The following is a 23,402-nucleotide window of genomic DNA, read 5'->3' on the forward strand; positions in this document are numbered from 1 at the left end:
GAGATTCAAATTTCAAGTACTATGCCATCAGTGTTGATCATGTTACACAAATAAATGTCCTTGCTGCATTTTATAATGTAAAGTTAATTTAACCCGCATCTTGATGTTTGAAGATTGGTATTTTTTCATGGTATGGATGGTATATGTAAAAACTAGAGTGTTTTTTTCTTTTCATTTTCTCTAGTTTCTTTTTTAAAAATAAAGAACAACAGTAAAAACTGTTAAGGTCATAAAATCAGTTCATTTCTGTATCAGATTTATTCTAAAGTAGCATAAACCACCTATTAGACATTGTACATCAAACACAAGTTTGCCTTGGACCCAGTTGTTAATACTGTACTTACATACCCGTAACACAAGTTGTCTTTGTATCCAGTTTATTAAGAACTTACTATTCAGATGGCATGCATTAAATATTTAAAACTTATTATCAAGTTGCATATCATCTCTTCATTATGTTTAGTGGTAAGTATAAAAATAATGTATTTTGCAAAATTACAAAATAAAACTATGAATCTCTTTATAAAAATCATGTATTGTAATTGCCAGTATAGTCAAAAAGAAAAGTAGAAGATATTACATGATTTTTAACCAATGCTTGCAGCAATCTTTTTTTCTGAGTTTGGATATTTCATTAATAATATTCAGAAAAGTTTGTTGAACAGCATACATGTAGATATAGCTTTATACGTTTGTTTACTAATGCTATTGTGAACTACCATTGATTCTATAACCCATTTCTCTTAACTAACTTGTGGCGAGATAGACTGAAAATCTTCTAAATATAAATTGTCGAGCAAATTGTTCAAGAAAAATGTTGTCTTCTCTTCTTAGACTCTTCTCTAAAACAAATTAAATGAAGAATAGAATTAAGTAACAAAATATTGGATTTAAGTAAAGAAGTTGTTTAATTTAGTTTATAGTTAAGTTATAAATTAATAGTTTTATTCAACTGATTTTAAAGTGGTTTAATATGCTACATTTTTATTCCTGGCAGGAACTAATTCCAGAGTTCTATTACCTACCAGAGATGTTTGTCAACAGTAATGGATATCATCTTGGAGTCAGAGAAGATGAAGTGGTGGTAAATGATGTTGATCTTCCCCCGTGGGCAAAAAAACCTGAAGACTTTGTACGAATCAACAGGATGGTAAGAGAGATTTTGTTTTTGCTTGAGCAGTCACCAGGAAGTAAAAATATTCTGTAGGGTTTTTTTTTTTGTTTCTAATTATTAATAAATTGTCATTTAACATTTATAAATACAAGGTTAAAAATTTAAGGAAAAAAATAGAAAGCATTTTAAGTGTTGTCTTTTGACAGCGTTCTTATTGTAATGTGGGTTTTTCTTTCATGAGGACTAACAAAGGAATGGTAATTCAGTTATATTTGCTCCCTTAGGAGAAGACAATCAGATGAGCATCTGTTGACTAATATAACCTATTCTAAAATGCTTAAAATGAATGCCCATTCCTTATTTTTGTCTACTAACTAAATCTGTCCTCTTTTTCACTCATAAATTATTTAAAACAGAATAATTTACATTTAGAACATATTTGTATATAGGAAATTGTAAGCTGTGAACCATACCTTAAAATGTCACATGTTTGACTTTAAGAGAACACCTATCTAGTAATCATTCTTAGATAGAAAATGTCATTACTTTTTAAATCTGTATAACAGATGTCTGGGTGTGCGAATAAAAAAATGTTTGCATGTGGGAATTTTATACATTTTAGTATATTTTTATCCACATTTAAGGAGATTTTAATCTCAAGGTGGTTATGGTGTACAGAAATGAACCACTTTAGCAAACAACCTTTCTAGTGTACTGTTGTTCTTAGTCAATTGAGGCATTATTTCAATAAAATCAATGACCCAAAATATATTTTTTAACCCTGTTTCACTCACTCCCAGTTTTTTTCCAATGATCTCATAAATATGTTTTATTTTGTTTTTATAGCTTATTTATTTGAATCAGCATCCAAATAAGGTCCGCATATTGCAATGGAGTTCACATATCCCTTAGTCCCTTTTTTTTTTTCCCCTTCAGAAGAGTTATATAATTCACATATATCACACAAATGTAATTCACATACCATACAATTCACCCATTTAAAGTAAAAAAAAAATCAGTGGGTTTTAATCTATTCACAGAGTTGTGCAACCATCACCACAATCAATTATGGACATGTTTTATCACCCCATAAAGAAACCCATTACCCTTTATCATCTCCCCAGTCTCCCTATTTCCCCCAGCCAACCCTAAGCAACCATGAATCTACTTTCTGTCTCTATAGATTTGCCTATTCTGGATATTTCACAACAACAGGGTCATACAATATATGGTTCCTCCCTCGACCCCCTGATTTTGTGTCTCTTTTTTTTTGGACTTCACTGTCAGTCACGTACTTTCTGCTATTTTGGACCTGTGTTTCCTGTCTCTAAGAAATATTTTACTTTTAATATACTTTATTTTAGAAAGCTGTTGCTGTTGTAATAGACCTATGTTTGAAAGCACTGTATAGATAATCTGCAATCTAGTCTCCACTTTTGGAATATAATGTATTGCATGAATTTTGTATATCATTTCTCTCACTTCTCAATCTGTAAACTGGCTGTTTCAGATATATGGAGATTTCATACTGTCTCCTTGAACAACAGATTATTTCTTCAATTTATATTTTTAATTTGAAGGATTTATAGTTCAGTAATACATACTTCTAAAAATCTATACTTATTTTTAGAATTTGTAGTCTGCTACCACACTACCCTTACATACTTGAATTCTGACTATACCTTCAGTGCAAGGACACCCAGATCTACAAATTCAACCCTAGAAACCTGCTACATATCGTATCTCTCAGTCACATCATTCCATTGTGTATTTCTAGAGCCCAGAACTGTGCCTGTCACAGAGTGGTTGGTCAGTAAATATTTGCTGAATGAATGAATCATGTAGGGGTAATAATCTCAATGATTTCAGCATGTCATCTAATTAGGTTCATATCATTTATTAGTAATGATAATAAATGAATCCTTCATTTTGCAAGCAAAGTAGCCAAAAATTGTTGTACCAGATTTTCTCCTGCTTATGCTGTCAAACTCAACTGATTGAACAGAAGGTTTCATGTGGGTGGTAATAATGAGTAAATGCCAGTTCATATATTGGAAAGAGGATAACTTGGAGTTTAAAAATTTCCTGCTTTTAAATCTGGGCCTGCCATTTACTAGCTTCATTGCCCTGGGTAAATTATGGAACATCTCTGGCCCTCACATTTCCCATCTATAAAATGGGGATACCTTATGAATGTTTTAAAAAATCATTATTTATCATAAAATTCATTTGCTTTCAGTGTATGATTTAATGATTTTTACTAAATTTACAGAATTGTGTGACCATCACCACAATCTAATTTTAGAACATTTCTATCACTCCAGAAATATCCCATGCCCATTTGCAGTCACTCCCTGTGCCCACCTCTGGCCCCTGACAATCATTAGTCTACTTTCTATCTCCAGAGCTTTGCCTTTTCTGGACATTTTATATAAATAGAATCATATAATATATATTCTTTTGTGTTTGACTTCTTTCACTTAGCATAGTTTTTGAGGTTCATCCATGTTGTAGCATATAATAGTACTTCATTTCTGTTTTTACATAATGGTATTCCACTGTATGGATGTACTACATTTTGTTTATCTGTTTATCATTGGATGAACATTTGGGTTGTTTCCACTTTTTGGCTATTCTGAATAATGCTGCTATGAGCATTCACATACAAGTCTCTATGTGGACATACATTTTCATTGCTTTGGGTTATGTACCCAGAGGTAGAATTTCTGAGTCATATAGTAAATTTATGTTTAACTTTTTAAGAAGCTGCCTAACTGTTTTTGCAAAGTGACTGTACCCTCTTAATTCCTACTAGCAATGTATGACAGTTCCAGTTCCTCCATATCTTCACCAACCCTTGTTATTGCCTGATTTTTTTTATTGTAGCCATTCTAGTGGATGTAAAGTAATATCTCATTATAGTTTTAATGAACATTTCTCTAGTGACTAATGATATTGAGTATCTCTTTATGGGCTTGTTGGATGCTAAAACATTTTTAGATATATTTTAATAAAATGTTAAGCAGTGATTCATTGTAGACACAACCTTTGTGTTTGTTCATTAGTGAAAGAAGTGCATATGCCCCCAGAATTTGTAATTTTATTAATGATATGCCTAATTGAAAAAGAAAAGACAGGTGTGCTGCTAAAAGCAAATCCCCAAGGCAGCATCATACACAGAATTTTTTTAATGTAGGAAAGATAATTATTATGGATAAGAAACTATCAGATAATGACTACTGATATAAACTAAACAAGCAAGACCATATACCCTTGACTAAATCTGCAGAAAAATCACAATGCTTTATTCATCACGTATGATGGGTAGTAATACAGTCCAACTACATAAACTTTCCAGATAAAGGAAGTTTCTAGATTTTTATAGCCAAGTGAGAACTTGTATGAAGCATTGTTAGGTTATTTTTCTAAATTTATTACTACTTGGTTCCCTACCCTCTTATACAAAGGATGAAACAACTTCTCTTTATTATCATGAGTACCCATTATTATTCTATGAAGTGATATAATTATATATCTATTCTTTTTTTCTGTTTTCTTCCTTAGATTGTCAGCTATTGCCACTCTTCCCTTTAATAGCCATACTGATTAGAATTTGTTGCTTGTAAACTCTAGTCTACAAAACCAGATAATGAAATTTTTCAAGGCCTTATGATAAATGAGTTATTCAAAAAAAATTTTTTTACAGAAACTGAACAAAAAGGCTGCTTTTTGCATAGATTCATTAAAGAAAAGAGAGAAAGAGAGTCAGTCAAGTGCTAATTGAGGCCCTTGAGGAAATGTAAACTTTGCAGCTTGGGTAGAGAGTGACTTTATCTTCCACCTCAGATTTTATTGGCCAATGTCTGATCAATTCCAGATTTGGGAGTTATGTACTGAAACATGAAATGACAAGATCCTGCCCTCAGTGAGTGGAATGTTGCTATAGACAGTACCCAGTTTATACCTCTCCTTACATACAAACAGATATATGACAGGCCTGGGACACTCTTCTTACTTCCTTGGTGTAGTTGCTTACATTTTATTCTCTGCTTTCCTCATTCCAAGACTTACTGCTGGCAACTGCTGCAAATCAAGATGGAAACCCTACTCTTAGTCACCTTCCCCCAGACCCCTGTGATGGTCCTGAGTCATCCCAAGATGAAGGTTGACCAAGAGAAAATAATGGAAACAATAGTGCTTATAGCCTATGCCATTTATTCAGTTGTATTCTTTGTTAGATACTCTGCTAGAGCTTCAGGTGCATTATTCTTTTAATCCTCAAAAAATCTTATGAGATATGAATTTTCCTGAAACCTAGTATGGTAAATTACCTTGCCAGATATTACCTGTTTATCACGGTGGCAATGTTCTTATCCACAGTCTCCAGGGTAGAGTAGGTGGTGGCTTGAGGAGCAGTGGAGAGAAAGAAAGAAAGAAAAGGAGAAGGGAAGGAAACAAGTCTTCTAACCAAAAGCCAGTACCAGGAAAAGAAAGAGATGAGTGGATATTGACCCCAAACCAGCAGTATGTTCCAGCGCCAACAGCTATTCAGACCTGACCTTCCGTGATCCTATTTCTACCTCTTTTCCCAGCCGGTAAAACTTCCGCTTAGAGCTGAGGAAGTCCCAGCTCCCACTGCCCAGCAGGTGTGAGAGGAAGGCTATTCTTCAACTCTACAAATGGAGAGAATGGCATCAGTTTACATTCTAAACTTTAGAGTCACACACGGGATTTTAGACCTGGAACAGATCTTTGTTTGAATAAGGAGACAGAGACCCAGAAAAGCAAAATGGCTTACCCAAGGGCTTAACCCAGGTGTATTTTCTTACTTACCAGGCCTTACATCACAGGTTGGAATTTTCAATGAAATGTCCCCCAGACGCACTTATAGTCTTTAAAACCTCACCTATGATTTTAATGAAATATGCCTTTATAGATTGACTTGAGAACCAATACAATAATACTGTTTCTACTCACTATATGTTCCAAACACCAAATTATAAAATAACTTTGGAATATTACCTGTTTGTTATTTGCAGACTATCTATATCTATGTATGGATGACCTCCAAACACCCAATTTTGACTCAGATTTATAACTCAGTTTTTATCAGCAGCCCTCTGGCCTATCTCATTATTCATATGATTACCACATAAGTTTTTTTTAAAACCTTTTTCCTTAGAAATACCTGATTCTCACCAAATGGTTTCATATTATTCAGATTTTAAGAGAATTAGCAGATTATTCATTGAAAGATATAGCCTGAGAAATGATTATAATACTGTAAAGACAGTTTAAACTCTGAAATAGATTTTCCCTATTACTTTAAAAGAGAATAAAATACATGAATGCAAATTTTGAGTAATAAATTATTTTTTTATTTATAATTGCTCTGAGTACTTCTATTGCACATAAATAAAAGAAATCATTTACTCCTGATACTAACATTACCAGTTCAAGAACTGACTTCTGTTATATGCTTCTTACCTCTTATATCTCGTCTTTCTATCTGCTGCAGCACCGTGAGCAAACGGTAACTAAGGCAAAAGACAGTGCTCCTTTGACACAAATCTCACTATTTAGTATCACTGTAAATACATATTCATCAAGTCAGGTGTGTACGAGGTACCAGGAACTGTAAGAATTGCATATAATATGGTGAAGTAACTGTCCCTCAAAGATTTGTTCTCACATATTTGAAAGAATTAAGTTTTATAACTGACTAAAATATGAGAGGTAAATATCATAAAACATTTTCAGAAATGAATAGTACACTTTTATTATAAGTAGTAAGTTCCAACTTGTGTTCGTGAAGAAATGAAAGAAACAAGGCCCTGGGGTTTTTCTCTATTCTAAACCAAATTCCTGTTATCTTCTAGGCATTAAGGAATCTGGTAAGACTTGTGAACTAAACCTTTACTCCATGGAGTGAAAGACTTTACACAAAATTCTGCATGTTTGGGAAAATCAAGCCACCCCAGTCTTGGTTCTCTGCAGCACCGGGATGCAGTGCTAGGTTAAACAGGTCCTGTGTAGGAAGTGCCTAGCTAGCACTTAATAGGTGGCTTAATAGGTGGGAGAAGCGTTTCTTCTTTCTGTCTTCTTCCCCTGGGGGCTCACAGAATAGAACGGGAAAGCTACCGTGTCTATCAACAAAGGTCTACATCCATAGCTGCCATTCTTGGCTGCATCAGAATTAGAACTAAAGGACAGACAGAAACTCCTGCCTCTGGGAACAGTCTTAAGCATCAAAAGACACCCTATAAACGGAGCTATGTGTGTCTACAGCTGCTCTCCTCTCAGTGTCTCCTGTACTGCTTTTCCTCAGCTTGAAATTTCCCTTCACAGCACTCTGTTCGTAGTTTCCTTTATTCGAACTTCTCGTCAGTTTTCCTATCATACTGATGGGAAATGATCATAGTGATATCATGAGAGATAATGTCAAGCGTCTGTGTTAAAACTAGAAAATTTAACCAATCATCTAAGTCTCCTTTATTTCCTGAAGGAATATTTGATGAATATTTCTCTAATAGACAAAGCCTGGGTAGTAATAGAAAATATAGAAGTGTTTAAATTTTCCATGAGTTCCATGAATACAACCTCTATTTTTTATATTGTTTTGTAGCATTAAAAGTTTCTAACTTTATACTGGCTGGATAACTCACATAGCATTTAGTTCTTACGAAATAGGTTTAGAGAAAATGTGCTCTAGTATATTTATAATTTGGACTGGGATTATCTTCAGTTATTTGAAGGAGTTCTTTGTAATGAGCCTAAAGTATAAAATGAAAATGTCATATATCCCAAAGAAATGACGTTCACAGTGGTAAAAGCCTTCATCTCTTTGTATGGATTAGTATTCTGTACCCATGAGCATTTCCTCCTTTTTCTTTCAAGCTGTCATTAAGAAGTTCAAGGCAAAGAAGACAAAAATAGTATTATAAAAAGGGATGATATCATTGATTATAAGTGGTCAGTTTTGTTATCCCATGCTAGCAATTGAAAAGGTATTTGGTACACTTGTAGAAGCCTTTACTTGTCTACAACGTAAATTCCTTTTCTTATTTTTAAAAATGAAACATGTTTGGTTTTTAGTGATGTATTTCTTTTAGTCCATTATTGCTTTTTTACTTATGGGCAATAATATCTATAATTGATTAGAGTTGTTTATGTTTTGTAGATACAGTGAGAAGGATTGTGTATCACTGAAGAACTGTGAAATTCAAACTTTGGTCTCATTGGAAAGCCTGGAAAAGTGATATAGACACTTTTAGTAGCCATTTCAAGAAATTCTAAATGCATTGAGTTCATACATTGAGAATTGGTTTAATTTATCCACACCAAGCCAGGCTGATTATGACCGACTTACTCATGAAACATTAATAAAGCACTGTGTTCATTTCTAACATGATTATAATCTGACCTCGTCACGAAGGACAGAAATAGAAAGTATCTCTGATAACATTAGCCTAATGCTGGGTTCATCAATCATAATCAGCCCTGTTTTTAAATTTGTTTTAGAAAAAGGCCTTTCGCGATATGCACTGATAATCTCATCCAGCCCTCAACCCAGCAGATTCCTGGTGCTGGTGGGCCAAATGCAGAACATTCTCAGTCTGCAGAGCAGAGCACAGGGCATTGAGGCAGAGAAAGCAGAGTTCAATGTAATTTTGCTTTTATCGTATTACATCCTTTATAAGATTTTCATATTTTAAAGAAAAGTCTCTTTTTGTTAGGTAAAATTTGCATTGGGAGTATGTTATACTAAAAAACACCTTGCTCAAAAAAGAATTTTAAGCAAATAGCATAACATAAGAATTTTGGGAAGTCTTATGCAGCAACTCAAAATACTGGGATAGGTATCTTGTGTTTGAGTGCCTGCTCTGCCACGCGTTAGCCACGACTCCTGGAACACATAAGGCACCCTTATCTCTTGGAGCTTCAGTGTCTTCCTTATCTCTGAAACTGGGGATTCGTTCATTCCTTGAATCTTGATTGAGAGCCAGCTCTGAGCAAGGAATTATGGAAACACAATGATTGGACATGGATCCTACTCGAAAGAAAACTAAAGTAGAGACATTCCTTCATTTACCCCAGTCATTAAGGGTCTTTTATACACTTCATGCTGCTCTGGGCTCTGGAAGCACAAGCATGGGCAACACGGTGAGTGGCCTTGAGGAGCACACACTCTAGTTAGAAACACAGACAAGTAAACATACAGTCACAGTAAATGCTGGCAGCTTCTAGAATCCATTCATTCATTTAACACACAATTACTGAGTGTTCCAGGCACTGTTTCATGTGTTTGGAGTATCCCAGTGAACAAACAAACAAAGATCCCTCATGAACCTTACTTTTCATCAAAGAGAGACAGACAATAAACAGTAAATAAATAAGTAAAATATCTAGTATGTTAGAAGGTGATCCATACTGTGGAAAAAAAAGTAGTGCGAGGTAAGGAGATCAGGAATACAGGGGAGGGTGGTCAGGTACAGGGGAGGGTGGTCAGGATCCCCCCATCATGAAGGTGAGACTTGAACTAAGACCTAAAGGACGTGAGAGAGTGAACCAAGTGACTCTCTTGGAGAAAAGGCATTGAAGGCAGAGGGAACATGTACAGCAAAGGTCCTGTGGCAGGGATGTGCTTGGCAAGGAAGCTAGTGGGCTACAGAAGAATGAGCACAGGGCACACAGTAGGAGAAGAGGGCTGAGCGGTAATGGGGCCAGCTTATGCATGGCCTTGAAGGCCCTTGTAAGCACTTTGCGGTTTTACTCTGTGAAGTGGAGAATCATCTCAGTGCTTTGAGCAGAAGAGTGCCATGATCTTGCTGACATTTTGTAGGGATCACTCTGGCTGCAGTGTTGGGAATGAACCATGGAGACACAAGGGTGGAATCAGGCATATCTCTCACAATATCAGGAGATATTGTGAGAGATGGTGGTGGCTGGGACCAGGGTGGTAGCAGTGACGGTCATAAGAAATTAATTGATTCTGGATGTATTTTAAAGTTAGAGCCAACAGTCTCCCTTGGCAGCTTCCTAACAGTGACCATTTTCCCTCAGATTTGTCTAGTCTTACGGAGCCAGATAAAGGGGCGGGGGTGGGGGTGGGGCTGGGAGGATGCAGAATGGTGATGGCCAGAGCAGCAGAGATAGATCCACTACATTTTAGCAATTTCTGCTAGGAATGGAATGGGGGTGGGGGTAGTGCCTATTGTCAGCTTAGAGTTTTAGTAGAAATTTAAGCAGCAGGAAAAGTTCAAGTCAGCGTGTTTATCTTCCACTAGATTGTGATCTTTTTGAGGACATGGAATGCTTATTCATCTGTGTGTCCTCCGTGGCTAGTGTCTGACACATGGTCAGTAATTTGGAGTTGGAGAGAGATTGGATAGACTATGTTTACCTTGTTGATTTGCATTTCAGTGGGATGTGCTCCTGGAGATCAGAGATTTTCTCTTGTTTATCACCTTATCCCTGGGGCCTAGAACACTGCCTGGCACATAATAGGTGCTCCATATTGAATGAATGAATGAATGAATGAATGTTCCCTGTTTGAAATCCTATTCCCCTAGATGTCCTTACAGTTCACTTCCTCATTGTAGTCCTCAACTGTCACAAACTCCAGGAAGCCTTCTCTGACCACCTTCTCTAAATTGTCATCTCTTCCCCATCCATACATACTCCTTAACTTTCTTCCCTGCCTTTCTCTTTTCCTTAGCGCTTATCACCCTCTGACATACTCTGTATCTTACTAATTATTGTGGATTTTGTTGGTCTCCCTCCACTACAAAGTAAACTTTCTGGCAGGGATTTTGGTTTCTTTTATTCATTGCTGTAATCCTAGGATCTAGAATAGTGTCTGGCACATAGCAGATGGTCAATCAATATTTGTTGAATGAATAAATGAGCTTTTTTCCCCACTCCCACATTTCTTTTCTTCCTTTCTCTTGTGACCAACACATCCTTCCCATTGCTTAATTAATCAACCAATAAATATTTCTTTAACATTTATTATTTAATGCCAGGTTAGGAGCTGTGGGAAATACAAAAGAAACATTAGATATGGTCCCTATCTTCAAAATGCTTATATTCTAATTGAGGATACAGTATTGCAAGTTTGAAACAATTAAGTGCTAATTGGTAATAACCCCATTCCTTTGTATAGCACTTTACAATTTATATGTAAATTGATTTTCACAAAAGTAAATTTGTATATATTATCTTACTTTAAACAGGAGGGTACTGATGATAAGTGTCATAGAAATTCATAGAATTCATATAGTGTGAGCTGGAGAACTCAGGAAACAAACATTGGGCTTGAGTAAGAAGGATGGATATGACTTGAAAAAGAAGACAAAAAAGTTCTCCTTAAAGAGAAGGGAGCAAGAAAGGCTCAACGGTGGAACTAGCTGCTGTGTGCCTGGGGCTGTGAATTGTCTGTGCTTGTGGAGCCAAGGATATGTATGAAGTCTGAAGAAATAGTGTGGGAGGGTGGGGTCAAGGTTTGAAAGGCTTTAGGGGTCAGGTAAAGTTTACACTGAATGTGTTATGCTAGGAGGAACCTTGAAAGATTTGAAATAGAGGATGACAATATGAGCGTGATGGTTTCAGAAGTCTGCTCCACCAGAAGGGTGCAAGATGGGTTGGATTAGAGAAAGAGGTCCAAGTCTGTTGCACTAGCCCATGCAGAGAGCAGAGAGCTGAGACTGGGATGGTGCTAATGGGAATGGAAAATATTATTATAGATTATACAGCCAATAAGCAATCAAGTAATAGAATAATTTAAGGCCCCCCAAAATAAACATTTTAAAAAACTATGTTGTTTTTATTTAAAATAATTGAATCTGCCACTGGATAATACCTATCACTTCAATTTAATCATAAAGAGAAGCTAGCATAAACACTACAAAAGAAGTAGCAATAAGATTTTCTGATTGTCCACTGGAACACATGCAACTCTATTTGGAGAATTCTTTCAATAGCAGGAACAGATTTTTGAAGCAATAAGAGAAAGGGCTGGGAAATATTCTTGCTCTAGTGTAGAAGAGGAAATAGAAATTCAGTGTTCTTAAATAAAAGAATTCAGGGAAAATAAACCTTCTCTCCTCACAGTTAATTCCAGTAGCCTCGTTTCCTTTTCTGTAAGTTTCAGAGATGCTTTATCCTAAACCTGCTAGAGAATGAATTTTCTACCATCTAATACCCATGGGACAGTATGGAAATTAGAATTAGGTAACTATTATCCATCTAAGAGATATCCTCTCTGGTTTAAATCTCACTCTTTATTGCCTTCCTCCCAGATCCCCAGGGTCTTGAGTTATGGATTTGGAATTGGTTTATCTTGGCTTAAAGCAATTGCTTCTGCTTTAGATATGCAAGTAAAGGGTAAAGCAAGCTATTAAGACCATTATAACCCTAATAGCTTAGTAATCAAGTATTTCTTCATATTTTTCAATTGTAAGTATTTGCAATGAAATCTTGTTTCAAAGTCCAAAATGGGTTTGTGCATGAAAACTTAGTTCTGAAAAGAACAAATAAGCAGATAACGTGTCTTTAGTAACAGATTAATACTACTGTTTCAGGCTTCTGCTTTAGATAGCTCTTTATGCTTTAATTATGTGATATCTAAAATTTGAATCTTAGATATGCATTTGATTTAGAACCAGATTTAGCTTTTAAATATTCTAATTGTACTGTCTTTCCTTTCTGCACAGTAACTAGCAAAATAGACGATCTATAAGACTTTATCTGTTTAATATACTACCTTATTGTTTCTTTGTCATTTAACTTTATAACCCCCCCAAAAAAACCTGAGGCAAAATTATTTAAGGACAATTAATTGTTTATTGATTCACTCTTCTGCCTCTCTAACCTATAGAATAGAATAGGGTAACTATAGACAGGGAGATTTTTTAATTTAATTAAAGATTATTATAAGCAACTATGAACTAATAAGTTTTAACACTGAGATGAAATGGATAAATACTGAGGAAAATATAAAATGTCAAAATTGGCAGTAGGAGAAATAGAGACTTATAAACCTTAAAGAAATTTAAATGGTAAAATCTTCCCATCCCCCAAAATATCCAAGGCCATATTATTTTACAGGTGAGTTTCACCAAATTTTCAAGAGATGATGAATTCATTTCTTATGCAAATTGTTCCAGAAAACATGGAAAGCCATCCAGCTCATTTCGTGAGGCTAGTGTGATCTTGATTCCAAAAGTAGTTAAAGGAAGGAAAAAGAAAAAAGCAATAGGCCATTTCAGGTATGGATATAAATATAAAAATTCTAAATAAAATATGATCTAACAACCCAACAGTGTATTAAATATATTAAAGATGACTGTGTGTGTGTGTGTGTGTGTGTGTGTGTATTGCATCAAGACTAACCCTTTATAATTAGGAAAAAGACAAGGATGCTCCATATCACCACTCTTGTTTTACGTAGTTCTCAAGGTTGAGAACAATTCTATAAAAAAAATAAAGTTATACACCTGACTAGTAAGGGTTGCCAGAAACAACATCAGCTTACAGAAATCAATAGCATTTTTCTACATCATCTATAACCAAGTATAAAATCTAATTTTTAAAATGTTACAATTGCATCAAAACTTATGAACTATCTGGAAATTAACTTAACCAAGAATATTCTTGTCCTTTATGGAGAAAATTTTAGTTTTTAATGCTAATAAAGTACATAGAAAATGATCTGTATAAATAAAAGAGACATTCTGGGACCTTGGATGGGAAAACCTAATATCAGTTTTCCCAAATTAATCTGTAAATTTATTGGAATCCCAACCAAAATTATTTTGATGCATCTATATACTTATTGTAAATGTTATAGGGAAGACTAAAGGTCCACAAATAGTTGAGTTAACGCTAAACAAAAAGAATAAATTCTACCAGATATTAAGATATATAAGAATTAAAGATAATTAAGATAAATTAAGATAACAATAGAAATAAAAAGAGTACAAAGAGCTGGAGACGTACACATATCTAGATAAACAGATGATAGATTACGTAGGGAGGTAGATAGATAGATAGGTAGAGAGAGAGAGAGAAAAGAAAAAGAAGAAAAGAAAGAAAGAGAAAGGAAGGAAGAAGGAAGGAAGGGAGGGAGGGAAGGAGGGAAGGTAAGAAAGAGGGACTTTGCAACCCCTTCATTGGTTCTAATACTTTTGGCTGTTGTTTGTATTGCTTTTTCTGGGTAGATTATCATATTATCTGTAAACAATAGCAGTTTTATATCTTCCTTTCAAATATATATTCACACACTAAAGATGACAGCACACATCACTGAGGAATGGTGTGTTTTTTTTTTACAGGTGGTATTGGTAAAACTGACTTATTATATAAACAAAAATAATACTGGTTCCCTGTCTAATACCACAGATGAGTGAAAGTAGACTCTAAATGGATTAAAGACCAATATATGAAAAGTAAAATTAGAAATGTAAAGCTAATTGATCAAAATATAGAATGTTATCTTTGTAAATTCAAAACAAAATCCCAAGAGCATAAACATAAAGAAAAAAGTTATTCGATTATCTCAAAATTAAAAGTTTCTATTCAACCAAGAACAAGGTGGACAAAGTTAATAGATGTAACATTTGGGAGAATGCATTTTCAGTGTTTAAAACCAACAGGGAACTATTATCTAAAATAGAAAAAGAACTTTTTGCAAAGTAACAACATAAAGACAGGAACTTCCATAAAAAAATGGGCAAAGGGTATAAACCAGAAATTTACAGAAGAGGAAACCCAAAAGGCCAAGTGTATTAAGATTAAAAAGATGTCAAGCTTGTTAGTAATTAGAGGAATACAAATTAAAACAACAATGAGGTATTATTTTATATCTATTCCAGATGTGTCTAGTGGTATCTATAAGATTTATTCAAAATGGTTGCCGCTTAACTAATTAAGTGATTATGTGGTAAAATCTTCCTTTAAAAAATATATCTGATTTCACTACTATTTTGAATTCCTGTGAATAGATTTGGGCAGTAACTATTCTATAATGAACCACCATTTTTTTCATTCTTTGATCTATTGCACAAGACACTGAAAATATTACTGAATAATTAAACCAACTTTTTTAATTAACTAGTTATACTGAATTGACAATCATTTATACAAATTGACCAAACTAATATTATAGACATAACCAATATAGAATTTTAACCAGCATCTCTTTTTTATTTTAGTCTCTTTTCCTGTGTTCTAGTTTGAACTGTTATATCACAACCAATGAGATATACAGTATAGGAATTCTGCTTAGTTTTAGTATTGTAAGGGAGGAAGAAAATTCCTCTACCCATTCTTGGTCCTTCTGGCTGGGCTACAAATTAAATTGACATGAGACAGAATAACAGGAGGAAATCAAACAAAGCTTTACAACTTGTATACACGGGAGAGACCCAGGAAAAACTGGGTAACTCGCCAAAATGGTGGAGGCTCTCATCTTAAATACCATCTTCAGCTAAAGACAAAGGAGGATGTTGGGGGTGGGGGGAGTCAGTTATGGGAGATTATAAGAAAAGCACAGTAAACAAGAGTAAGATTATTATGCAGATTTAAGTCCTTGCCTTCCACATTGATAAGAGTTTCTAGAGATAAGGTCATCCCTCCTTCCTGGTACAGAGAGGGAGATACCTTTACAGATGGAGATTTCACTTACAAATGTAAATGTCTCTTACAAAGGTTAAATTCTACTTTTCAGAGCTTCTCCCATGTCTGCAGTTTTTAAAAGTAACCAGCCGAAAATAATCCTCATGCCAAAGAGACACATTTTGGGATGGCCAATTCTGATCCCCTACAGTGTAGAAATTATCCTTTCATAAAATCTAATGGCTTATAAATCTGAATGAGAAACATCCATGATAATTGATGTCAATGAAATACCAAAAATTTTGAAAGAAATAAATCAAGAAAGAGGTTGAAGATAATAAATTACTAATTGAATGTGATCACAGGAAAGGTTGAAAAGTATCATTCAGATATTTTATAGATTAAAAAAATGAAATGTGTGTAATTATCAGAGGGATAATTTAAGAAATCATTAATTAAGTGAATTCCAAATTGGTTTCACCACCTTAGAAATCAGGGACATGCAGCCAGAGAATGACTTCATGCACATATTTAGTTACAGCTGTAATTTAGAAAATTGATTTATATGGCTACGCATAGTGGAAATTGAAGAAGCCAGCTCTATAGCTTTTTGTTCATGTTGCTGAAAGCGGTGTGCTATTAAAATCAATAAGAAATGATGATAAATGAGTGCAGCGAGCGAGAGGCATAGGAGGCAGTGATCCTCACTGCTCAGAAACGACTGTGCACAGAACTCCGTGCTGTCTGTTGAGGCACCTCTAGGAAGCTTCTGATGGCTTCCTAGGAAATGAAAAGGCCTTCTTTTTTTCTGACTCTTTATGGAAGCTTAGTATGGTCATTGACTCTCAGTAATTCATTTCCCACTAGCTAGCAAACATCTAAAATTGCCCAGTGATTCCAAAACTGTATAATATCAGAGTTAATTTGTAGCAGAAGGGAGAAATCCCTTTTATTAGTGTAAGAGGTAAATTTGAAGACTCTAGGCAGGAAAATAAGTGTATAGCAAAGTTTCTAATAAAATTGTTTAGTTTCAAACTAATGTTTAAAAATTAGGAATGAAATTATTGTAAAATGGCATTAAAACAGGCACTTAAAATTATTTTTCTTCTAAACATGAATGTGTTTTTCTAAGAAATCTATTTAATATTAAAATTCATATTGTATACCTAATGGAGCCAAGAGAAAGTTAAGAATTTCAGAAAGGGAAAATTTTTATTTAGGTCTCTGTTTATTAGAGATTGTATTTTGCCATTTCTAGGAACAGGAGATCTAATACATACAGATAAAATAAAGGAATGTAAAGAGCATATTCGAGTTATTTATAAAGAATATCTCAAGGTAAGAAAAAGATAGGAAGCTTTGCTAAGTTTGTACTGCCTCTCATTTTTTTCTTGACTCATTTCAGGCCCTGGAAAGTGAATTTGTTTCTTGCCAGCTCCATCAATGGATTGACCTTATATTTGGCTACAAACAGCGAGGACCAGAAGCAGTCCGTGCTCTGAATGTCTTTCACTACTTCACCTATGAAGGCTCTGTGAACCTGGACAGCATCACGGACCCTGTGCTCAGAGAGGTAGGTGCTAAATCCCATACTATTCCAAAACTTTTTCATCCCTAAACACAAATTTGACTTTCCATCTCTTTTTGTATAAATTTCCTTTCTACGTAAACTTTTACAAAATATAGATTTCAGCTTCTTTACAAATGTGGAAAAATGAATGTTATATGCCAAAAACAAGTAATGAGACCAGCATGTTGTTCCTTTTTGAATTGCAGACATTTAGAATGCCATTCAGCATCCCTATTTTATTTGTTTTACTTCAGCATCTTCATTAAAATGCTTAATGCCTTATGTGTGTTATTAATTAGTGAAACCTAGTTGAATATTTAAATATGAATAGTTCACATTGAAATAATCTGCCAGTATGTTTTTTAATAAAAGCAAAATTACAAACTTCTAGACAGAATACTCAAAAAACGCATCAATCAAATATATGAAGTTATAGTATTTTATTCCCATATGTTCTCACCCTGAAATTTTATAGCTAACAGTTGAGAATTATATGCTATACTATGTATATAAGTATTTTTAGTGAAAATATTCATATGAGATATTATTTAAGTCACTTCCATGTTACACAAAATGATTTCAGATAGGTGAAAAGAGAGAAGATACAACAGCTGCTAGTTAAGTGTTGCTGCAAGGAAGCTGTATCCCAGTCTCCATTCTACCAGATATCTGCCATCTGCTGCATGCAAAACAAGTAATCATTTCTACATTTCCAGACAGTGGAATGCTATTTTGTTTTTAATTTTAGAGGTGGAGAACTTGTAGATTTGGGAAATAAAGCACTACAAGAAAAATTTGCAGCCATAAAGTTATTTCTTACATACCTCTATAAAAACCAAATGACTTCATTTGGATAGCTTCAGGCAGAGAAGAGGAAAGGGAAGGGAAGAGCTTCCTCGTCAATGATCGTTGGACCCTTAGGGCTAAATATTCAGAGCACACATTGCAAGCTTGTTATTAGGTGCACTATTATACCATATTGCATGCACAAGGAAATGGAATTATTGCCTGAAGCTGGGATAAAGAGATAGTGACCGAGAATGAATGAATGAGAGAGAAGCCAGATATTATGAAATTAGTTGGTGAAATAAGGGATTTTCTCTGCAAACCATTACACTCACCTAATTTAGTATCTCCCGTTGTATACAAACTGTAATCAGATTATTTTATAGGAAATAATTCTGAGCTTAATTATTCTCTTAACAATATGCCTTTGCTTAACACATACCCAGTTCTGTACAAACTATATTCTTCTTTTAGAACTAATGCCTTTAGAAGCATAAAAAAAGAAAATAATTGAAATAGCTTATCCTTTTATTCCAAGACCAAATCCGAATAGTTTTTTGACTTTCAAATGTCATAGACATTTTTGCGCCTGAATATTTTATTATACATTTTTTATCCATTATAAAATTCTGTCTTTATAAAGAAAGTTGCAAGTTAATCCTTATGCATACAGTAATCGTGCATACAATTTCCTTGTGCATACAATATGGTATAATATTTCACCTAATAACATGTTTGCAATGTGTTCTCTGAATATTTAGTCCTAAGGGCCCAAGGGTCCAATGATCAATGATCATGAGGCTCTTCACTTCCCTTTCCTCTTCTCTGCATGAAGCCATACAAATAAAGTCATTTGGCTTTTATAGAGGTATATAAGGATCCAATACGCTTAAAACATTTTTCTGGACAAAATAAAAATATGCTAAGTGTATTGTACATAATGCAAGGGGAAGGCAGCATTAAAACTGACAGAAAAATAGATTTTTCGTATTTAAATGAGAGTAAAGAGATAAATGAGAGAATAAAAAGAAAATAGAATTAAAATTGAGACTTTCTTTACATGGATATAGTGTTTTTTATTTGAATCCTATAAAAATACCTGCTTTTACAAAATATCGTACCGTTGCTTTGGACAGTGAAAAAAAAAACTATGTATAGGCCTTAATTGTCAAACTGTAGGACTTCCTAATGAAACATTACATGAAAGTGTATAATTTTTAAATTTTTTTGTTGGGTAAAAGTTCTTCAACCACAGTGTTTGCTTATTATGTAGACTAGCTGAACAATGTATGACTGCTCCTGATTACGCCGTGGTGATGCAGACTGTCACGTGCTAAGGTGCTGTGGTTCCAGATGTTCTCCTCCAGCATTCTCATTTAGAGCACATAATTGCTGCATACTGAGGTTTTGTTAGAGCAACTCCGAGAATCATTGCCTGATATGTCTGTCCTCCCTCCCCAAGCCCCCCGCCTGCCTACCTGACCTAATGTCAGTTCTCAGAATACGAGGTGAGGGAGCACATGCCTGGAACACTATGACCTTCCTTCCTCAGCCAGCATAGGTCCAAGCACACACAGCAGAGACTTTTGCCCTGACTCTATGGACCTGTGTCAACTCAAGCTTGCCTGGGAAGATACTTTATCTCCTTAAGACCAGTAGGGAACCACTTAGTACGTTGTAGACTTAACAGATTCAGTGATCTCAAGGGATATGAGTTAAGTGCCCCACTCCCCACTCCCCACTCCCCACCCTTACCTCCTCTACCCCATGAACCTGTACAACAAAAGTTCTGCACTAACATTTAAGAACCTGCAACAGATGAGAACCCACGTGAATCCTGTGAGCTGTCTAATGAGGCCCAGTCATTTAATCTGCCTCTACCTCAATTGCTCTCTCTTTAAAGGAGGCATAATACAGAACGTATGTTTGCCAACGTAAAAGCACTTAGCATCTACTGTCACAAGAAAGAACTCTGTAGAAAAGTGGAATGAAATATAGCATATTCGTTATTTGGTAGTCATTATGCCTCCTTACATATCCATTCCTGCTGTGAGGAGGCCCTCTGTGGGGGCACAACACCTTCTATCAAAACATCAGTGTTGATTTCCTGAGGACTGCACTGTGGTGCTGTGACTTGAGAGAGTTGATACCTACCTAGATGGTTGGACACTGGGAAAAAGTAGTGTTTAAAATATTAACCCCTTTCTTAAACTCAATGCATTCTTTTTATTTGATAATATTTACCTTAGTATTTTTAAAATACTAAGATTATTACATTTCAAAAGAAGGCTGCCATTACACTAAACCCCAACTAGCCTAAGGGAGATGATTTTTTTAATGCTTAAATTAAACAATGATTTAAATACGAAATAAATATATGAATACCTACGTATGTCCCTTTTGTAAAAATAATATGCATAGCCCACAATCTGCCTATAACTTTGAGCTTTGAAGTTAGTGCTAAAATTTGAGAAATGGCTTAAGGTTATTGATTCATTCCTCCTTGACAGGTGAAATCATGAAGCAGTACTAACCACAGCAATTATGGCATTAAAATGTCAAGAAATTAGAGGTCAGAATAACAGATAATTTTCTTCTCTATGTCAGATTTAAAACTGACGTTCTTTGACAGCTTAGGATCTCTGGCTGAGCAAAATATGACAGCTTAACTTATTTTATACTTGTAAAGCAGTAATTGATAATAAACTTTATCATGACAGCGTCTGGGCAGAAACATGACAGAAGGGTTCTGGTACAAAGCTCTTCTTAATATGTAAACACTAAATATCTTGGATATTAGATATTATTTAAATTGTCTTAAGTCTTGGCTCACATCATAATCTTCTAGACACTTTTTCTCTTAGATGAGCTCATCTGACTGTTTGAGCAATGTTTTTTAAGCATGATAATGAAGAGCTTTTTTATCCATTTTTACATACTAATAAAAATTATGTAATTTGCTTTATATTTTTACTTACAAAATGATGACTGAGAAACTCCATCCTATGACCTGCTTAGGAAATAGGAAATTCTGGTTAATAAATGTCTAGTCCCACGGTGTTCTAACTCCTTGCTGCTCAAGTGTGGTCCAGAGACCAACAGTATCAGCATCACCTGGGAATTTGTTAGAACTTCTGACTCTCAGACCTACCGCCCTACTAAATCAGAGTGTGCATTTAAGGAGATCCTCAGGTGACTTGCTTGAGACATTCAAGTTTAAGAAGCACTGCTCTTCAAGGTGTGTTAGAATGATCTGGAAAGCTTTTTTTCCCCTCCAAAAGTAGAGAGAATGGTATAATGAACCCCTGTGTACCTATCATGCAATGTCAAAATTATCCCCACCCCCACCCCCTCTACTGTTTTCAAATATACTTGCCATTTCTGTCTAACCCCATCTAACTCCCCATCCATTGTCCTCTCCTCATCCCTTGGGCATCTCAGAATATCCAGAGAGAAGGTTCAGGCAGCTTTATTTTGAAAAAAACCTCTCCAGGCATTTCATATACGTTCCCAGCTAAAAAAACATTAATCTAGCCTAACATTCTTATTAAATAATTTTTCCAAGAATACCCAGCTATGTAGCATCACAGCCAGACTTAGGTGAGGTCCCCTGATTCTCAAGTCAAGGTTTCTTTAGTCCCATTATTTTCTAGGAATTTAAAAATAACAAAATATTTACTAATGCTTATTGGTTTTCGGGATGGTATTCTTCTTACTTCCAAAATGATTCTTAAAAATTTAAAGAACATTTAATGTATATTTCCATTTCACTAATTTAAACTGTAAAGTTTTTCTTTCTATTTCGTTTATGCTTTTGAATTTGTTAAAACTTCCGACTCAGTAAAACTTCCAGTAATTACAGGGGAAAATTTGAGATGGCTTTAAGAAATCTTTACCAGCCATTTTTTTGGTCATTTGTTCTGATCACTTCCCAGAAAAATATAAGTTTTATCAGTCTCTGAGAGTTCCAAAGGCACTAGGGGATCATGCCATAGTTAATAGTTGGTTAGTAGAGATTATGAATTAAATACCACAAAAATTTTTTTACTATACTCTTACAATGAGTTAAAAATATTTCATTCTAAAATTGTTTTTAAAAATCATCACTCTTATGCTCATGGTTATGTTACTCAAGCCTGCCTGCCTCAGAGTGTGATTACATGGTGCATAGTAGGCAACAGAAGATGATAGAAAAGTGGAGATGAGAGAATAGGTTATATCACAGTCCCGTCATTATCACTGAGTGACACTGAGTCACTTTACTTTTATGTACCTTTGTTTTACCCCCTAAAAAATGATAACAGAAATGATACCTAACTCATAGGACTATATTTGAGGATCATCTGAGAAAAGATATGTGAAAATACTTTGTAAACTATAAAGCACTGTGCGGACATTGATTATTATTACCTAAAAGCATAATTAAATGAAGTATCTTTAAGAACTTTTGTTTTAATAATTTATTTCTCTATCATCATATCTACAGTCGACACTGCCAAACTGAAAAATGATTTAAATGACTTTTTGACGGTGAGAGGTATACACATAAGCCTGTCATAAAAGGCTGTTTTGCTGGCAGACTGTTGGAACATGTGGGCCATGCAATATTTTTTTATTTATACATCTATACAAACTTAGCTATTTATGCTGGAAATATTAAAATATTAAATACATTATATTATTACCAGTAGTCATAAAAATGTGTCTACTTTTTAGTCTACTTTTCTGTTACTAATATTTCTTGGTCTTCTTAGATATTTTCTTCATTTATCTCTTTCTTTGATCTGACAGGCATAACAAAGCATTCCTTTGGATCTGCCATAGTGAATATATGCCCACAGGAAGTAGCAAGGACTACTTCAGTTTTCACTTTATTTTCTTGCTGAAACATTCCTTGCTACTACAGAGAACTGACATGATAAGGCTGTCAGGAACCTACAAGACAGATATGTCTTTAACCAAAATAGCTGCAATGCTGGCTTTTCTAGAAGATAAACTCATAAAATTTATAAGGAAAAAAAATTAACCTACTTTTCATCCTGACGATGTAAATGAAGGTATTGGTAGTGACAACATTGACGGCCTCTACAATCATTGCTTATTCTTTCTGTGCATTTGTCATCCCTTGTCTTTTCCTTCCCCATTTGTGACTTCTTTCTTTGATCTGACAAGGGATATCAGCACCCCCTTCTGGCTTGCTCGAGTGGGTTGTAGCACAGTGTTGTCCATTTACAACTGCCACGATGGCTAATTGTCTTCATATGGGGAAGTTCGGGGTTCTACTCCTGGGCAATTTTTCTGAGACGTGATTGCAAC

The 23,402-nt window shown here is 34.8% G+C and overlaps 1 protein-coding gene across 6 annotated transcripts in view; it reads left to right on the forward strand.

The window, feature by feature from the left end:
- The window catches only part of NBEA (neurobeachin), a 696,720-nt gene that overhangs the window by 636,038 nt on the left and 37,280 nt on the right, over window positions 1-23,402 (forward strand). For all 6 annotated transcript variants that reach the window (XM_058547999.1, XM_058548001.1, XM_058548000.1 and 3 more), the window contains 2 exons: window positions 998-1,150; window positions 17,136-17,303. In XM_058547999.1, coding sequence (XP_058403982.1) covers window positions 998-1,150; window positions 17,136-17,303 — 321 coding nt within the window. The remainder of the gene's footprint in view (window positions 1-997; window positions 1,151-17,135; window positions 17,304-23,402) is intronic.

This window comes from Diceros bicornis, chromosome 9, assembly GCF_020826845.1.
Source record: "Diceros bicornis minor isolate mBicDic1 chromosome 9, mDicBic1.mat.cur, whole genome shotgun sequence".
In the NCBI taxonomy this organism is placed as follows: domain Eukaryota; kingdom Metazoa; phylum Chordata; class Mammalia; order Perissodactyla; family Rhinocerotidae; genus Diceros; species Diceros bicornis.